Source organism: Symphalangus syndactylus, chromosome 8 (genome assembly GCF_028878055.3).
Source record: "Symphalangus syndactylus isolate Jambi chromosome 8, NHGRI_mSymSyn1-v2.1_pri, whole genome shotgun sequence".
Taxonomy (NCBI): Eukaryota; Metazoa; Chordata; class Mammalia; order Primates; family Hylobatidae; genus Symphalangus; species Symphalangus syndactylus.
The window spans coordinates 22934007-22954588 of record NC_072430.2 but is presented as its reverse complement, the minus strand read 5'-3'; the positions used below and the strand labels follow the sequence as shown (position 1 = coordinate 22954588).

The 20582-nt window shown below is 40.9% G+C and overlaps 2 protein-coding genes across 2 annotated transcripts in view; one reads left to right on the top strand and one right to left on the bottom strand.

Annotated features, from left to right (window-relative positions):
• DDX24 (DEAD-box helicase 24) overlaps positions 1–10929 on the bottom strand; it is a 28865-nt gene extending 17936 nt beyond the window's left edge. Inside the window, exons 1-2 of the mRNA XM_055288303.2 lie at positions 10787–10929; positions 8726–9442 (exon numbers count right to left, since the gene is read on the bottom strand). Of these exons, the coding sequence (XP_055144278.1) occupies positions 8726–9437 (712 nt within the window). The 5' untranslated portion in view covers positions 9438–9442; positions 10787–10929. The remainder of the gene's footprint in view (positions 1–8725; positions 9443–10786) is intronic.
• An 85-nt stretch (positions 10930–11014) lies between these two features.
• The window catches only part of LOC129487492 (interferon alpha-inducible protein 27, mitochondrial), a 39836-nt gene continuing 30268 nt past the window's right edge, over positions 11015–20582 (top strand). The window contains exon 1 of the mRNA XM_055288299.2: positions 11015–11112. The gene's annotated coding sequence lies outside the window, so the exon portion shown is untranslated. The remainder of the gene's footprint in view (positions 11113–20582) is intronic.

Below are 20582 nucleotides of genomic sequence, written 5' to 3'. Positions count from 1 at the left end.
TTTAAAAATTCTTCAAACTGAATGACGATAACAACACAATGTATCAAAACCTCTACGATACAGCAAAGGTGGCACTAAGAGGAAAGTTCATAGCCCTAAATGGCTACATCGCTACATCAAAAGTCTGAAAGAGCACAAACAGGCAATCTAAGGTCACACCTCAAGAAGCTAGAGAAACAAGAACAAACCAAACCCAAACCCAGCAGAAGAAAGGAAATAACCAAGATCAGAGCAGAACTAAATGAAATTGAAACAAACAAACAAAATAAATGAAATTGAAACAAGATAAATGAAACAAAAAGCTGGTTCTTTGAAAAGATAAATAAAATTGATAGACCATTAGCAAGATCAACCAAGAAAAGAAGAGAGAAAATCAAAATAACCTCACTATAGGAGATGTTACAACTGACACCACTGAAATATGAAAGATCATTCAAGGCTACTATGAACACCTTTACACAGATAAACTAGAAAACCTAGAAAAGATGGATAAATTCCTGGAAAAAACCCTCCTAGCTTAAGTCAGGAAGAATGAGATACCCTGAACAGACCAATAAAAAGCAGCAAGATTGAAATGGTAATTTAAAAATTACCAATAACAAAAGTCCAGAACCAGACGGATTTGCAACAGAATTCTACCAGACATTCAAAGAAGAATGGGTCCCAATCCTTTTGACACTATTCTACGAGATAGAGAAAGAAGGAACCCTCCCTAATTCATTCTATGAAGCCAGCATCACCCTAATACCAAAACCAGGAAAGGACACAACCAAAAAAGACTGATATCCCTGATGAACATAGATCCTAAAATCCTTAACAAAAGACTAGCTAACCAAATCCAACAACATATCAAAAAGTTAACCCACCACGATCAGGTGGGTTTCATGCCAGGGATGCAGGGATGGTTTAACATATGCAAGTCAATAAATGTGGTATACCACATAAGCAGAGTTAAAAACCAAAATCACATGATCTCAACAGATGGAGAAAAAGCATTAGACAAAATCCAGCATCCCTTTACAATTAAAACTCTCAGGAAAATCGGCATACAAGGGACACACCTTAATGTAATAAAAGCCTTCTATGACAAACCCACAGTCAACATAATACTGAACGGGGAAAAGTTGAAAGCATTCCCTCTGAGAACTGGAACAAGACAAGGATGCCCACCCACTCTCACCACTCCTCTTCAACATCGTCCTAGAAGTCCTAGCCAGAGCAATCAGACAAGAGAAAAAAATAAAGGGCATGCAAGTCAGTAAAGAGGAAGTCAAACTGTAATCCCAGCACTTTGGGAGGCCGAGACGGGCGGATCACCTGAGGTCGGAAGTTTGAGACCAGCCTGATCAACATGGAGAAACCACGTCTCTACTAAAAATACAAAATTAGCTGGGCATGGTGGCGCATGCCTGTAATCCCAGCTACTTGGGAGGCTGAGGTAAGAGAATCGCTTGAACCCGGGAGGTGGAGGTTGCAGTGAGCCAAGATTGCACCATTGCACTCCAGCCTGGGCAACAAGAGCAAAACTCCGTCTCAAAAAAAAACAATGTTGGCATGGATGTGGTGAACAAGGAACACTTCTACATCCTGGTGGGAAAGTAAACTAGTATAGCCACTATGGAAAATAGTGTGGAGATTCCTTAAAGAAATAAAAGTAGAACTACCATTTGATCCAGCAATCCCACTACTGGGTATCTACCCAGAGGAAAAGAAGTCATTATATGAAAAAGATACTTTCACACATAATTTTATAGAAGCACAATTCACAGTTGCAAAATCGTGGAACCAACCCAAATGCCCATCAATCAACGAGCAGATAAAGAAATTGTGGTATACATAGGATGGAATACTATGCAGCCATAAAAAGGAATGGATTAACAGCATTTGCAGTGACCTGGATGAAACTGGAGACTATTATTCTAAGTGAGGTAACTCAGGAATGGAAAACCAAACATCGTATGTTATCACTGATATGCAGGACTAAGTTATGAGGACGCAAAAGCATAAGAATGATACAATGGACTCCGAGTACTTGGGGGGGAAGAATGAAAGAGGGGCGAGGGATGAAAGACTACAAATATGGTGCAGCGTATATTGCTCGGGTGATAGGTGCACCAAAACCTCACAAATCACCACTACATTGGCACAGTGGCTCATGCCTGTAATCCCAACACTTTGGGAGGCCGAGGTGGGCAGATTACTTGAGTTCAGGAGTTCAAGACCAGCCTGGCCAATGTAGTGAAACCCTGTCTCTACTAAAAATACAAAAAGTAGCTGGGCATGGTGGCACATGCCTGTAGTTCATCTACTTGGGAGGCGGAGGCAGGAGAATGGCTTGATCCCAGAAAGTGGAGATTGCAGTGAGCTGAGATCGCACTACTGCACTCCAGCCAGGATGACAGAGCAAGACTCTGTCTCAAAAAAAAAAAAAAAAAAAACACAAAAAATACATGCTCATGTAACTAAATACCACTTGTACCCCAATAACTTATGGAAAAATTTTAAAAAATTAAAAAATAAACATCTAAACACAGAAAAGGAAAAAAAATTTAAAAAACAGAAATGTGAAAAAAATAAGTATCAGGTATGCTATCAGTCAAAAAATAAGTAAATCCAACCATTATCAATAATAATTAAACGTAAATAATCTCAGTAAATCCAACCATTATCAATAATAATTAAACGTAAATAATCTCAGTAACTCAATTAATTTTTTTCTTTTTTTTTTTTTTTTTTTTTTTGAGATAAAGTCTCACTCTGTCACCCAGGATGGAGTGCAGTGGCACAATCTCAGCTCACTGCAACGTCCGCCCCCGGGATTCAAGCAATTCTTGTGGCTCAGCCCCCCAAGTAGCTGGGACTACAGGCACATGCCACCACGCCCAGCTATTTTTTTGTATTTTTAGTAGAGACAGTTTCGCCATGTTGGCCAGGTTAGTTTTGAACTGCTGGCCTCAAGTGATCCACCTGCCTTGGCCTCCCAAAGTGCTGGGATTACAGATGTGAGCCACCATGCCTGGCTTCAATAATTCAACTCAAAGACACAAATTGTCTGATTAAACAGCAAAACTCATTTATATGCTGACTATAAGAAATTCACATTAAATATAAAGATATAAATAAGGGAAAGTAATAGTATTGAAAAACACACATCATGCTAACATTAGTCAATAAAGCTAGACTGGCCACATCAATACCAAAGCACATTTTAGAACAAAAAAATTACCAAGGATAAAGGGGGCCATTTCATAACGATAACAAACCAATTCATTCAGAGGATATAATAATCATCTAATGTTTTAATCCATAAAACATTTATTCACATAAACTGATCGTCAGAATACATGAAACAAAAACTAATAAAACTGCAAGTAGAAAATTGTCACTCAAGAAAAAAATAAGTGGCCGGGTGTGGTGGCTCATGCTTGTAATCCCAGAACTTTGGGAGGCCAAGGCGGGAGGATCACAAGGTCAGGAAACTGAGACCATCCTGGCTAACGCGGTGAAACCCTGTCTCTACTAAAAATACAAAAAATTAGCCGGGCACAGTGGTGGGCGCCTGTAGTCCCAGCTACTTGGGAGGCTGGGGCAGGAGAATGGCGTGAACCTGGGAGGCAGAGCTTGCAGTGAGCTGAGATCACGCCACTGCACTCCAGCCTGGGTAACAGAGGGAGACACTGTCAAAAAAAAAAAAAAAAAAAAAAGTAACACAAATATCTCTAATCTATTAAACAAAGTAAATTTGTAGTCAAAAATCTTCCTACAAAGACAAGTGCAGCTCAGATGAATTCTACCAAACATTTAAGTTGGGGATAAAATGTCAGTCCCATATAAATTCTCTCAGAAAACTGAATACTTCAGAAATCATTCTGAAGCTATACTACTGATTCCAACACCAAAGACATTACAAGAAAACTACAAATATCCCATGAACATAAATTCAAAAATTCTCAACAAAATTTTAGCAAATCAAATCCAACAATATATAAATAGAATAGTAAATTGTGACCAAATTCAGTTTATCCCAGGAATGTAAGTCTAATTTCATATTTGAAAATCAATGTCATTCACCATATTGACAGACTAAAAATGAAAAACTACGTATTTCAATATATGCAGTAAAAAAGCATTTGAAAAATATCCAACATCCATCCCTGATAAAACCTCTCAGCAAATGAGAAATCAGAGAACTTCCTCAATGTGATAAAAAGCATCTACAAAAAACCTACAGCTAAGATCAGACTTAATGGTGAAAGACTAAATGTTTTCCCCAAAAGATCAAACACAAAGCAGTAATGCCCACTTTACCACTACAATTCAAAATTCTGCTAAAGGTGTTAGCCACTGCAATACAATAAGAAAAATAAAAGGCATCCAAGACTGGATAATGATCATCTTTGCAGAAAATACCATGGAATCCTCAGAAAACTACTTGGTGGTACTAAGTTGCAGGACATAAGATCAATATACAAAAATCCATCATATTTCTACTTATTGGCAACAAACAATTGGAAATAAAAAATTTTAAGTTACCATGTACAACAGAACCAAAAATATAAAATGCTTAAGGATAAATCTAACATAAGATGTGAAAAATCTATATACTGAAAATTTTAAAACATTGCTCAGAAAAGTTAAAGACCTAAAGAAATGGAGAGATACCATATTCACAGACTGGAAAATTAAATATTGTTAAGATGTCATCTATCCTCAATTTGCTCTGTAATCAACAGAATCCCAATCCAAATATCAGCTTACTTTTTTTTGTAGAAATTGATAAAACGGATTCTAAAATCCATATGGGAGGGCAAAGGCCTACAACAGTCAAGATAACTTTTAAAAAGAACAAATTTAGAGGACTCATACTACCTGACTTTAAGACTTATTATAAAGTTGTTATAACCAAGAGAATAAGAAACTGACATAAAGACTAGACAAACAGATAAATGGAAAACAAAAAGACTTCAGAGAAAGACCCACACCTATATGGTCACAGACTTTCAACAAAGATGCAAAGTCAACTCAGTGGAGAAATAATAGTTTTTCAACAAATGGTGCTGAAATAATTAGCCATATGAGGAAAAACCCACAAACTTTGATCCATACTTCTCACTCTAAATAAAAGTTAACTCGATAAGGATCAAAGACCAAAACATAAAACATAAGACTATTAACACTTCTAGAACAAAACACAGGAGAAATCTTTGTGATCTTGAGTTAGGCAAAAGGTTCTTAGATAAAACACCAAAGGCATCAAAAGCATAAATTCATAAAAGACAAGGCTAATTTGGATTTCATCAAAATAAAGACTTTCTGCTCTTTGAAAAACACTGTTAAGAGAATGAAAAGGTAAGCCACAAACTGGGAGAAAAATTTACAAATCTCACATGTGATAAAGGACATATATCTAGAATACACGATGAACTCCCAAAACTCTGCAACAGAACATCCCTATTTTAAAATGGGCAAAATAATCGAATAGACAAATAAGCATATGCTAAAATGCTGAACACTGCTAGTCACTGGGAAAATGCAAATTCAAATGACAAGGAAATAATAGTAAAATTTTAAAAGTCTAAAATAAAAAGACTGAGCATACCTAGTTATTGACAAGAATATGGACCAACTTGAACTCATACCACCTAGTGACAACGTAAAATGGTATAATCACTTTAGAAAACTTTTTAAAAGTTACATTTACCACAAGACCTAGCCATTCCACACATAGGTATTTATCCAATAGAAATTAAAGCACGTATCCATACAAAGACTGGTACAACAGTATTTACAATAACTACATTTGTAATAGCCAAAAACAAGAAAAAGCACAAATGTCCATCAATAGATGAACAAACTGCTCTATCCACACATTGGAGTACTATCATCACTAAAAAGAAATGAACTATTAGTAATTGTAATAACATGGCTTAATCTCAAATTATGCTGAGTCAAAGACTCAGATACCACCCCCCCAGTACATATTGTATGATTTCATTATATAAAATTCTAGAAAACGCAAATTAGGCCAGGCACAGTGGCTCACGCCTGTAATCCCAGCACTTTGGGAGGCCAAAGCAGGCAGGTCATGAGGGCAGGAGTTTGCGACCAGCCTGACCAACACAGTGAAACCCCGTCTCTGCTAAAAATACAAAAATTAGCCAGGTGTGGTGGCAAGTGCCTGTAATCCCAGCTATTCGGGAAGCTGAGGCAGGAGAATCGCTTGAACCCAGGAGGTTGAGGTTGCAATGAGCCGAGATTGTGCCACTGCACTCCAGACTGGGTGACAGGGCGAGACTCCGTTTGAAGAAAGAAAGAAAGAAAAGAAAGAAAGAGAGAGAGAGAGAAAGAAAGAAAGAAAAAGAAAGAAAGAGAGAGAGAGAAAGAAAAAGACAGACAGACAGACAGAAATAAAGAAAATGCAAATTAATCTATAGTGATAGAAAGCCTATCAGTGGTTGCCTGAGGAGGAACAAGAACTGAGGGAGGGAAGGACAACAAAAAAAACCCAGGGCATCTTTTTGGGGGTAACGGATACACAGTTGGCCCTTTAACACAAATTTGAATGTGGGGGTCCACTTATACACAGAATTTCTTCCACCTCAGCCACCCTGAGACAGCAAGACCAACCCCTCCTCTTTCTACTCAGCCTACTGAAAGTGAAGATGAAGATGAACACATTTATGATGATCCACTTCCATTTAATGAATAGTAAATATATTTTCTGTTCCTTACAATTTTCTTAATAACATTTTTTCTCTATGTTACTGTAAGAATAAAGTATATAATACAAAATATGTGCTAATAGACTGCTTATGTTATCTGTAAGGCATCCAGCCAATAATAGGCTATTAGTGTTTAAGTTTGGGGGGAGTTCAAAATTACATATGGATTTTTGACTGCACGGGGGACCGGTGTCCCTAATCCCCACATTAAGGGTCTATTTATTATTGCATGGGCAGTGGTCTGTTCACAGCCCCAGATGGATGACTTATCCAAGTCGTTTTGAATTCCGGACTTGTAGATTCACAACCTGACAGGAACTGTGGTATGAATCCAAATGTCAATCTCTGGCCACAATGGCTCATACAAACCTTGTTTCTGCCTTCCAGGGACTTACTTCCAGGACTCTGCTGCACATACCAAAGCAGTGTAGCAGAATGCTTAACAACACACAGAACTAGCCTGGAATCCAGACACTACCATTTCAGTTGTGTAATTTTAGGGAAGCTGTCTATGCTCTGTGAGGCTGAGTTTTCTCATCTGTAACATGGGAATAATGGTACTTACCCCAGGGTGGTTGTGACAACCGATTTCATCAACATAAAGCACTTAACACGGTGCATGACACATCTTAAATGCTCAGTAAATGTTCTAAGTTATTATCTCCATTCCCCTTTCCTGTAGTTCCTCACTCTTCCATCTATATGACTGTCACAGAACGTCATCCTGAGTTTCCCGACCACTGTTCCAGAAACCCAAAGCACATGTCTACTGAACACTTAAAATGTAGTTACTCTAAAATGACATGTGCTGCAAGTTTAAAACACACCAGATTTTGAAAATTTGGTAAAAAAAAAAAAAAAAAAGAATGTAAAATATCTCACTAATTTTTAACTTTTAAAAAATGTGGCTCCTAGTAAATTTTAAATTACATATGTGTTTCACATTATACAGTCACCCTTCTGTAACCGTGGGTTCTGCAACTGTGGATCGACAATATACGGGGGGTTAAAAAAAAAAAAACTGTGTGTGTACTAAACACTGTACAGACTTTTCTTGTCGTTATTCCCTAAACGATACGGTGTAACAATTTACATAAGACCTACGTTGTATGAGATATTGTAAGTAATACAGAAATGATATAAAATATACAGGAGGATGTGCATAGGTTATATGTAAGCACTACACCATTTTATATCAGAGACTTGAGCATCCCTGGATTTTGGTATCCAAGGGAGGTCCTGGAACCAATCCTCCATGGATATCAAGAGATGACTAGATGTATTTCTAATGGACACTGCTGGTCTAAACAGACCAATAGTTTCAGGCAGTACTAGTTCCTCCCCCAAGTCAGCAGTCTAGTCTATCCAGCAAAGTCAACCTGTCATTGCTTCCAAAAGTCTTGCAGGAACCTCAAACACAGCATAGTCCTAACATTTCATAGCTGAATCTGTTTACAAAATCCACCCAATGACTATCCACCACACTCAAATCCTTCCAATGACCAAGAAACTCTTTAACTCCCAAAGCAGCAACCCTTTTCACCTTTGCACAACTCCTGAGAATTAGACAGTTCTTCCTTATACTCATGAAGATCTACCTCTCCAGAGGGCTGATCTTAGCTTTACCTTACCCCTTTGAGCCATTTAGAAAAGGCTCAAGAACAGCAGAAACTACCATTTGCAGACCACTTCCAATGTACAGTGTAAGCTTTAGTTTTCTGTAGCATTTAACCCTCATAGCAATGCAAGAGAGGTAGAAACTGTTATTTCCATTTGGTTGATAATGGGGTCTACAGAGCTGAGAGAGATAAAAGTGACCTGGCTAGGGTACCATTCAAGAAGAGCATATTTCAAACCAGAGGGGGCTGACTTCTTAACACCTTTATTCAGCGTTGCTTTTGTGGTTATGTTCTCAACATTCGTCTCTCTCCCAATTATCTGGCCTATTAGCAGCTATCGGCTCAATCCAGAAGCAATTCTGCCTTGGCGGGAGTTGCCCTTACCTGTCTCAGCAGCCCCAAGGATGTCCAGTTTGTCACGGATGGCAGGTGCCAAGGTCAGGGCTTGGATTGGTGTGGGTGCAGAGAAGCCTAGAAAGCTAAGTGCTCGGAGAACCGGCCTGGGAACAAACAGGTCCTTCCAAGCTGACACATCTGCCTTCTGATCACGAACTTCAAGAATCCATGTCTTTGCTTTTTTGGGCACCTTGGCAGCAGTGCTCTGAGAAGGCTCCAACCCTTTTTTCCCTTTATTTTTCTTCTTTTTTGGAGCAGTTTGGACCAGGTTTTCTGATGCCATCTCCCCAGCCTCCGGATCATCACAAACCACGCCATCTCCCTGGGCCTCCAGCTCAGGATCTTTGACTTCAAATTCTTTTTGGGTACTGGTTCCTTCAGTTGCTACATTTTTACTTTTCTTCAACTTGATCTTTTTCTTTGGTGAGCTAGACTCTCCCTCCTCCTCTTCTTCTGAAACAGCTTGTGCCTTTCTCTTGGGTGCTTCCTTTGAGAAGAGACTGGAGGGATTCTTGGCAGGGGAGACCAACTGGTAATCTGTCAATTCCTCAAAGCACACCAAGTCATCCATCTGTCCATCTGCAAACATATTTGGGTCAATCTTCACTTCCTTCCATTTTCCCACAACTTTGATTCCCTTTGTCTGAAATTTGCCATAGCTTGATGGCTTTGGCCTTGATTTTGTGTCCTTCAACTTCATGGTTGCTGAAAAGGAGATACATGTTCTATTAGGTTGGTGTCTGAGAAGCAGAGGGTTCTGATGCAACAAACATTTTTTAAGCAACTAGGCCCTACAAAGAACTGAGGATACAAAGATGGCTATCACACAGTTGCTCCCACCTAGAGAAGAACAAAGAATACCACAGAACAGACAGCTCTGCCTGGAACACAGGGTACACATGTGATGGAACAAAGACATATGAGCTAGACCCGGTTAGAATTCCAAATCCAACACTTAACTGCGTGTGTGACCTTGGATAGTGCCACCCACTCCTCTCTGAACTTCAGTGCTCTCACCTATAAAAAGGGGGGAGGGTACCTAACAATATCTAAGTTGTATATTTTATGTAAATAAAGGAAATTATGTAAAGCACGGAGGATGAAGCCTGCCACACCTAAGTCGTTCCGAAGGCAGAGTAAGAATCTGACGGGTTTTTCTTGTGGGGGCAGGAGGGGTGAGCTTTATTAAAAGTGTACTGCGCTTGCTTCCTTCTCAAGGCTTGCCTGAGAAAGCAAATGCCTGCTCCACCATCCTTTCCTTTGCCAAGCGTCTTAAAACCCATCCAGCTTTTTCATCATATTTTAAGTGGCTTAATGGCCATTTAGGCCCAACTCGTTTGGGTGGAACTTGATCCAGGTTTTTCCTTTTCAGAAAGGCCAAGAAAGGTAACAGATTCCGTGAAAAACACCAAGGTAAACCTTGGTTCAAATCTGGATCCACCACTTGTCAGCTGTGGCTCTGCGGTGGGCGTATTAATTTCTGAGTATCTATTTCCCAGTCTGCACATTAGGAATAACGAGGACATCTGTCCACGGAATCGTTATACGCCACTACGAAAAAGTGACGCACGTCAAAAAACCGCTAAGCATGGCGTCCAGCGAGGAGAGCACGTCCGCACACAGTGCCCGCCGGACCCGCTGCGCCACGGCAAAAAAAAAACAAAAACGCGGGGTTCAACGAGGAGAGGGCGGGGGGTGGCATGCGAACCGGGCGAGGGCACGGAGAGCGCCAGGCAGAGTAGAAGGGCCTGTGTCTCCTCGTGACGCCGGTCCCGCGCGGCGCTCTCGCTTTGTCTCAGGCACGAAACGCGCGCACGAAACAGAGAAACCGAAAAGCCGAGAAGCCAAGGCCGTCAGGCTCTGATGCCCGGACAAGGAGCCCAGGCGCGGGGGCCGTGACACGCAGCTCGGTTGGACGGCTTGGGCCGGCGGCCGCCCTCTCTGGACCCGGGAACCCACCGGCCCAGAGAGACCCGCGATAGGAACCCGGGTTCCTGGCCTCAGCCCCTCTCCAGAGTCAGCTCCAGCCACGCTCGTTTTGGTACTCACCGTGTGGAGACGCCACCGCAGCTCGGTCGTCGCCGGTCAGGAGCCTCAGAAACCGCCGCTGTACCTCAGCTGCAGCAGCAACTGCAGTTCCGGGGCGGGACCTTCCACGCACGTCCTCGTGCGCGCCGCGGAGGAAGTCCCGCCCCTATGGCAAACGCAGCTACCTGATTGGCTGCCTCGCGGACCCCAGCGGTGCCGTTGGGAAAGCTGGCTTGTGGCGCTGGCGCCTCCTCTTACAGCTTTGCTCCTGCCGGCTTAGGAAAAGGCTGGAGAAGGTGAAATTCTGTGTGCTCCCTCCGGCGAGAGACTTTGTCAGCTCCTGCACGGTAACGTTAAGTTTTCTTGTATTCTTGGTGTAGTTTTGTTACCGGAAAGGGGTCCCGATCCAGACCCCAAGAGAGGGTTCTTGAATCTTGCGCAAGAAAGAATTCAGGGCGAGTCTGCATAGCAAAGCAAAAGCAAGTTTATTAAGTAAAGTGGTGGAAGTGCAGCTACTATTAAGTGGTGGAAGTGCAGCTACTCCGTAGACAGAGTAGGGCGTTCCTGAAAGTAAGAGGACGAACGCGTCCATCCTAGGTACAATGCTCGTACCCAGATCATAGGGAGATGTGCTCTGCTACAAGGGTGACCTGTGATGAGTGTTCCTTGTATTGTAATTGTTTCGGGGCGCCATGGACTGTGCCCATATAAGATACAAACGTAATTGATAAATGTTTTGTGTGTTCAGACTAATCCACTGACAGGCTGTTCTCCCTTCTCTCTCTCTTTCCTTGGGACTCTATTCCCTGAGACACAACAGTATTGAAATTAGGTCAATTAATAACCCTACAATGGGCCTCTAAGTGTTCAAGTGAAAGAAAGAGTCGCACATCTCTCGCTTTAACTCAAAAGCTAGAAATGGTTAAGCTTAGTGAGGAAGGCATGTCAAAAGGCAGGATAGGCTGAAAGCCAGGCTGAAAGTTTGCACCAAAAAGTTAGCCAGTTTGTGAATGCAAAGGAAAAGTTACTGAAGGAAATTAAACATTTTACTCTAATGAACACATGAATGATATGAAAGTGAACCAGTTTATTGCCGATTTGGAGAAAATTTTAGTGGTTTGGATAGAAAATAAAACCGGCTACAGCATCCCCTAAAACCAAAACCAAATCCAAAGCAAGGCCCTGATTCTCTTCTCTTCTATGATGACTGAGAGAGGTGAGGAAGCTATAGAAGTTTGAAGGTAGAAGAGATTATTTCATGAGGTTTAAGGAAAGACGCCGTCTCCAGAACATGAAAGTGTAAGATGAGGCAGCAAGTGCTGATGGAGAAGCTGCAGCAAGTTATCCCCAAGATCTAGGTAAGATCATTGATGAAGGTGGCCACTGAACAACAGTCAATGTAGACAAAACAGCCTTCTGTTGGAAGAAGACACCATCAAGGACTTCCATAGCTAGAGAGGTCAATGTCTGGCTTCAAAGGCCAAGCTCACTCTTTTGTTAGAGGCTAATGCAGCTAGTGACATTAAATTGAAGCCAGTGCTTGTTTACCATTCTATTATAAAAATCTTAGGTCTCTTAAGAATTACGCTAAATATAATCTGCCTGTGCTCTGTAAGTGGAACAACAAAGCCTGGATGACAGCACATCTGTTCATAGCATGGTTTACTGAATATTTTAAGCCCACTGTTGAAGCCTACTGCTCAGAAAAAAGGATTTCTCTCAAAGTATTATTGCTCATTGAAAATGTGCATAGTCACACGAGAGCTCTAATGGAGTTGTATAAGGAGATGAATGTTGTTTTCATGTCTGTGAACACAAGATCCATTCTTCAGCCCATGGATCAAGAAGTAATTTCGCATTTCAAGTTTTATTACTTAAGATACATTTTGTAAGGCTATGGCTGCCATAGATAGTTATTCCTCTGATAGATCTGGGCAAAGTATATTGAAAACCTTCTGGAAAGGGTTCACTATTCTAGATATCAATAAGAACATTTGTGATTCATGGGAAGAGGTCAAAATATCAAAATTAACAAGAGTTCAGAAGAAGTTGATTCCAATTCTCATTGATGACTTTGAGAGGTTCAAGACTTCAGTGAAAGAGGTAACTGCAGATATGGTTGGAAATAGCAAGAAAACTAAAATTACAAGCGGAGCCTGAAGATATGACTGAATTGTGGCAATCTCATGAGAAACTTGAATGGATGAACAGTTCCTTCCAATGTATGACCATAGAAAGTGGTTTCTTGAGATACAATCTACTCCTGGTGAAGATGCTGGGAACACTGTTGAAATGACAATGAAGGATTTAGAATATTTCATAAACTTAGTTGATAAAGCAGTGGCAGGGTTTGAGAGGATTGACTACAATTTTGAACATTCTACTGTGGATAAAATGCTACCAATCAGCATCACATGCTACTGAGAAATCTTTCATGAAAGGAAGAGTCAATCCATGCAGCATACTTCATTGTTGTGTTATTTTAAGAAATTGCCACAGCACCTCACCTTTCAGCAACCAACACCCTAATCAATCAGCTGATTTCAGAAAAAAAGAAAAGTATATTATGGCAGAGGGGGACATAGTCAAAATGTTAATAATTGGTGAATTCTTGGTGCTATAGTAAGGGTACGTGAGTGTTCATTGTACTATTCTTTGAACTTTTTTGAGGTTTAAAACTTTTCAAAATAAAGAGTTGAGTAAATTGTTTTGATTTAAAAATTATAAATTAAAAAGAAATTGGCTTAAGCCAGGTGTGGTGGCACATCCCCATAGTCCCAGCTATCCAGGAGGCTGAAGAGGGAGGATCGCTTGGGCTCTGGAGTATGAGTCCAGCATGGACAACATAGCAAGACATCATCTTCAAAAAAGAAAGGAAAGAAAGAGAGTCAATTTTAATTTTTAAAAATGGGGTAGGGAGAGATGCCAACCAAGAGCAAAATGATGGCAAAGGTTCCATTATAGTAGTGGGAACATAGGTATTTTTTTCCTTCTTCTCAATATTCTAATTTTAAAAAATAGTAAGAATAAATTATTTTAATGTTATTCTTATTTCACAGATGAAAAAACAGATACAGGAAGATTAATTTGCCAGAGTCATACAGCTAATGTTACAGAGCTCAGACCTGACTCGGAGATCTGTGACTTTAACTGGGTGCGGTGGCTCACACCTGTAATTCCAGCACTTTGGGAGGCCCAGGTGGGTGGATCACTTGAGCTCAGGGGTTCAAGATCAGCCCAGGCGACATGGTGAAACCCTGTCTCTACAAAAAATACAAAAATTAGCCAGGCTTGGTGGCATGTGCCCTTAGTCCCAGCTACTTAGGGAGCTGAAGTGGGAGGATTGCTTGAGCCCAAGAGGTCAAGGCTGCAGTGAGCCATGTTCATGCTGCTGCAGGATAATTAAGGAACCAAAGAGACCAAGGGGTTGAGGAGGAATTATTTAATTATTTAGGTGCACCAACCCAGTCAGATTAACATCCAGAGGACTGAGCCCTGAACAAAGAGTCAAGCTACCTTTTAAGCATTTCCTGGGGCAGGGGGAGATTTGTGCAGTGGGAAGCATATTACAGAAGCGAGAAACAAAGACAGTTATTCAATTGAGACATGCATTACATTATTTCTTACTTTTCAAGGAACAACATGTTTTACGACTTGAGAGTATCTGTCTAGTGACCTTGCAGCTGCACAGCTAGAGAAACAGAGTCTTCACAATGCCTGGAAAAGGGAGAGATAAGGCTCACTAGCTTCAGAAAGAAAAACAGGCAGTTAATTTTAAAGGACTCCAACCCTTTCTCTTCCTTAAGGGGAATTGGGTTTTTTACGTACAACTGAGTTTTTGCTTACACAGTTTTTAATTTCTTTTAATTCCTGTTCCAATGCCACTAAACTCAGCCTGAGTGACAAAGCAAGACCCTGTGTGAGAAAAAAAAAAAAAAAAAGTAATCCAGATCAAGAAACCCTATAAGGAATGAGTCCCAGTTTCCAAGGGACCCATACAGAAGCCTCCGTTACCAGTGGCTGGAGTGGGAGCACTTATGAATGTGTTGATTGACTTTGCAAAAAGATTGAAGGGTAGATGTGGGCCGAGGGGAACCAAGAATGCATATGGAGAAGTTGGAACAGTTGAGCTCATAAATTCCCCAGCAAGAAAATGGCTCATCTAGCCAGGTAGGGCATCTAGAAGGGTGGGGGAATCAGATTGCCTGGAGTCAGATCTGAGCTCTGTAACATTAGCCGTGTGACTCTGGCAGATTACTTACTCTTCCTGCATCTGTTTCCTCATCTGTAAAATGAGAATAACATTGTTGAGAAGATTAAACGTAAATGCATGTAAAGTTCTCGCTACAGTGCCTGGCACATGGTGAGCTCAATTGACCTTAGCAATTCCTTTTGTCATCACACATTTCTTTCTAAGCATACACATACCTTTCATATAGTATAAATATGAAAAGGTGAGAAGTTGGGGGAAAACACATTTCGGCGAAACATCCCACAGTGTTAAGTAGTTGTTTTAAGGTGATGGAACTGAGTGTAATTTTTTCTTTTCAATATTTCAATTTTAATGTGATTATTTTAATTATATATATTATATGGAGGTATAATTAGTGTACAATAAAATGCAGAGTGCAGCTTTTCAGTTCAATAAATTTTAACATTTCCATATCATCATATAAGTATTGCACAAAACAAGATAAAGAACATTTCCGTCACCCCAGAAAATTCATTCATCCCCATTTCCAGTTAGTTTTTATCCCTACCCAGAACACAATTATATTTTAATTTAAAAATTAATTGGCAACTATTTCTTAAATGGGAACCATTTTGGTATTGTCATTTATTGTAAAAGTGACTTATGCCTGAGGCATTGTAATTCATCTAGCACCAAAAAACATACGTATGTATAAGCATTCTACATGGGTGATATAGTTTGGATATTTGTCCCCACCCAAATCTCATAGTTGAATTGTAATCCCCAATGCTGGAGTTGGGGTCTGGTGGGAGGTGTTTGGATCATGGGGGCAGATGTCTCATGAATGGCTTGGGCCATCCGCTTCATAATAAGTGAGCTCTCGCTCTGAGTTCTTGTGAGATCTGGTGGTTTAAAAGTGTGTGGCGCCTCCCCTCAACTCTCTCTGACTCTTGTTTTCACCATCTCATGTGCCTGCCCCCCTTCCACCTTCTGCCATGATTGTAAGCTTCCTGAGGCCTACGTAGCACCTGAGCAGATGCCAGCAGCATGCTTCTTGTAAAGCCTGCAGAACTGTGTGTCAATTAAACCTCTTTTTTAAATAAATTACCCAGTCTCAGATATTTCTTTATAGCAATACGAGAATCGCCTAATATAATGAGGTCTTTCTTTACCACTGTTTTGTAAGTTGCCTCTTTCACTCAACAATATCTAATGAACCATTCCCCATTGCCAATAAATATAAATCTATAACCAGGGACGGATCCAGTCTATTTAGGGACCCGAAGCTTACGTAATTGGCGGGGCAGAGAGCTTAAAAAAAGAGAGTTATGGCCGGGCGCGGTGGCTCACGCTTGTAATCCCAGCACTTTGGGAGGCCGAGGCGGGTGGATCACGAGGTCAGGAGATCAAGACCACGGTGAAACCCCGTCTCTACTAAAAAATACAAAAAATTAGCCGGGCGTGGTGGCGGGCGCCTGTAGTCCCAGCTACTCGGAGAGGCTGAGGCAGGAGAATGGCGTGAACCCGGGACGCGGAGCTTGCAGTGAGCCGAGATTGCGCCACTGCACTCCAGCCTGGGCGAAAGAGCAAGACTCCGTCTCAAAAAAAAAAAAAAAAGAGTTATAATACAAAATACCAGTAACACTACAATGTCACCCCAAACCAGGGGAAGTATGGCAGAGGGAAGCCAGATTGGAAAGCAATTACAAGACAACAGCCCTAATCAATTACTCTTAGAAGAACTTTTGCAAATAATAATAATAACAACAACAACAACAAAGTGAGCAATGGCTGGAGCTGCTCTTAGGGTCTTGGAAGGAACCAGTGCAAGCGAGGGTCCCTGAACTCAGGCATCTTTTGCTTCGAGGTAAACCCATTTCTGCTTCTATCATCAGTGGCTACATATTATTATTTATAGAGGAGTATAAAATTTTATTTATTCAATTTTTATTACTGCATACTTTGCTGTGTCAACCTAAATAACAAACAGAGAGAAGCCCTCTAAAAGAAAATGACATTTATTTGAGAATACAGCATGGCAGTGGGAAAATTCATGCCATAGTAAACTATGTACATATTCAAGGACATAAAGGAAGACAAAAGTTTTTAAAGGAAAAATGAAGACAATTACATACTTGTTTTGAAGCCAGATTAGAAAGCAATTAAAAGACAACAGCCTTAATCAATTACTCTTAGAAGAACTTACTTTTACAAATAATAATAATAACAACATGTTCGGCTATAAGAATTAACAGCAAGGGTGACACCAGTCTGAGGCTGGGCAGGTAGTTTCTGGGCAGATGTGCCCATGGAAGTATTTTTTGTGTAAGGTTGTGATGGCTTTTGTGCAAGATTGCAATTTTTGCAGATGATAGTTTTTGTTCTCAGGCATACAAAAGTGTGAAAATCCTCTCTTCTTGGGTTTTCCCTAGCTGTGTTTGTCAGAGTTTGGGTGTGTTTTTTGTTATTTTTGTTTTTATTTTTGTTTTGTTTTGAGACGGAGTCTCGCTCTGTTGCCCAGGCTGGAGTGCAGTGGCGCATCTTGGCTCACTGCAAGCTCCACCTCCCGGGTTCACGCCATTCTCCTGCCTCAGCCTCCCGAGTAGCTGGGACTACAGGCACCCGCCACCAAGCCTGGCTAATTTTTTCTGTTTTTAGTAGAGACGGGGTTTCACCATGTTAGCCAGGATGGTCTCGATCTCCTGACCTCGTGATCCGCCTGCCTTGGCCTTCCAAAGTGCTGGGATTACAGGCGTGGGCCACCGCACCCGGCCGGGTGTCGTTTTTTTTTTTAACACAAGCAACTCCATTTGGACTCTGATGGCTTTTATAGCTGTCATCAAAAACACTGTGATCATCATTCATGTGCAGATATTTGTGCACATCTCTGATTCTTTTCTTGTGATAAATTCCAAGAAGTAAAATTTCTAAACCAAATAAGCTTTCACTACATGCTGTCAAATTGCTGACCAGAAAGTATGGGTTAGAACACGCCATACCCAGCAGTGAATGAGGATCACTATTCCTTGCCTCATGCAAACACCTCGTGTTCCAGTTATTTGCTTCCTGAGGCAGATCATAAGGATGCAGTCACTCAGCTCTGTTTCATGCTCTGCTGTGAACCCTCAAGGATAGAAAGCTAATGACTCTATTCCCCTGGCTTCCCCATATGCCAGTTCTGCAAATGACCTCTATTGTGCCAAGCTGACTCCCCTGTGCAAGGATGTGAAGGTGGAAGGGACACAGGGGCTGTGCTTCTGCTGCTTCTACTGCCAAGCATTGTAGTAGGGACTTGGTTTTTTGCAGTAGCAGAAGCAGAGTCCCAGGATCCATTTCTTACCTTACTATGCGAGATGCAGAAGGTGAGGTTTCATTTTACTGGCATAGATGCCCCAGAGCCAACAGGTGTGGCAGTGGCTTCCCGATATCCCAGTTTCGTGATCATGGCACTGGCTGAAGCATTCTTGGTGGCCCACTTCTAGGGTGGAGCCACATTCTAGGGGTGGGGCCATTCCTGGCACATCAGCCTAGACCCTCCTCCTCCAATCCTGGAACAATCTTTTTTTTTTTTTTTTTTTTTTTTGAGACAGAGTCTTGCTCAGTCGCCCAGGCTGGATCTCGGCTCACTGCAAGCTCCACCCCCTGGAGCAATCTTATAGTCACCTAATTCCCTGTGTTAAAACCCACTCTGCTTAAGTTGGCTGGAGTGACTTCTGTTATCTGCAGCTGAACTCTGACTAATAGATGCATGTGACACACATACAAAATGTTACCTCCTTTAAATCTTTTACTATTAGTAAGATTGACCATCTTTTTAAGTGTCTATTAGTCATGTGTAATTCTGTCTTGGGGAGCTGTCTCCTAGTCTTCGGAGTTCCTTGTTAAAGGCAGTTCCTTTTAAAAATTGATTCATAAGAAAAACTCTCTTTGAGTTGGGGATACTAATCGTGCAAAGGTATTATTTTGTTTGGTTTGTTTTCCCCTCAATATGTCACTTGTCTCTTAACCTTCATGGTAAATCCATTTTTCACCACGAGGGACTTTGTTCATGGTGTTTTTTTGTTTGTTTTGTTATTTTGTTATTTTTATTTTTAGAGAGAGTGTTTTGCTCTGTTGGCTAGGCTGGAGTGCAGTGATTGGGTCATGGCTCACTGCAGCTGTTACTGGATAGAGGTCCCGATCCATATCCTAAGAGAAGATTCTTGGATATCTGCAAGAAAGAATTTCAGGTGAATCCATAAAGCGAGAGCAAGTTTATTAACAAAGTAAGAGAATAAAAGAATGGCTATTCCGTAGTCAGAATAGCAGCTTGAGCTGCTTGAATGATAATACATATAGTTATTTCTTGATTATATGCTAAACAAGTGGTGGATTATTCATGAGTTTTTGAGGTGGGCAATTCCTGGAACTGAGGGTTCCTCCCCCTTTCAGACCATATAGGGTAACTTCTTGATGTTGCCGTGGCATTTATAAATGGTCATGGTGCTACTGGGAGTGTCTTTTAGCATGCTAATGCATTATAATTAGTATATAATGAGCAATGAGAATGACCAGAGGTCACTCTCATCACCGTCTTGGTTTTGGTGGGTTTGGGCTGTCTTCTTTACTGCATGCTATTTTATCAGCAAGGTCTTTATGAACTGTATCTTGTGCCTATCTCCTATCTCATCCTGTAACTAAGAATGTGTAACCACCTGGGAATGCAGCCTAGTAGGTCTCAGCCTTATTTTACCCAGCTCTTATTCAAGATGGAGTCACTCTGGTTCAAATGCTTCTGACATAATTCCCCCCTCCCTTTTACAAGAAAACCGTTAAGCCTAAGGGTTGTAGAAGTATGTAGATCCATCTTCTGTAACTTCTTCAGACTGAATAGGGGCGATGATATTCCTGCCTAACTATTAGGGTCTCTTGTATTCAGGGTAGAGTGGAGCTCAGTCAGAAAGTGTCGGTATGGCAAGGACCATTCAGAACTCTTGAGTTCTGACAAAAGGTGATATCTGGAAGATTAGTAAGTGTTCAATTTAAGAAAACATTGAGTAAGCTCATCCTACATTTCTATACAAAGAGTACAACAGCAACATATTCCACAACAGTAAAGTAAAATAAGCAAAATTATCCCAAGTAAACTGAATAAGAAGGCTTTCCAGGAACTGGGCAATTGTTGGAACCAAGCTGATACGGGGGTCTCTAGCTGATTCTAATATGTGCTCAGAATTAGAATATTGATCCAGATTTTTACATTACCCATCCCTCTTGTTTCTTCTGAGCTGCAGCCAGAGATCACTGATTGGTTCACAGTAATAAGCAGGGTCAGTCTAAATTGCAGAAAAAAACTCAAAAACAACTGATGAGACTAGAATTTAATAACAGGTGTGCCATAGTTTTTGAAACCTAATTTTTCTCTCTCCAGTCCTCATTTTAATATAAAACAAATCATAATTCGACAAATTTGGTTTATTTATGGTATAATAATACAATACTTTGTATAAAGTGCAGCAAGAATGATTATTTTTCACATAGGCTTTTTAAATTGACTTTGGTGGAACTTTGTTCCATAAAAGGAATCTCAGATAAGACATTTTTAAAGCTGAGGCCAGCCATGGGTTGGTAGCAGATACCTATGAG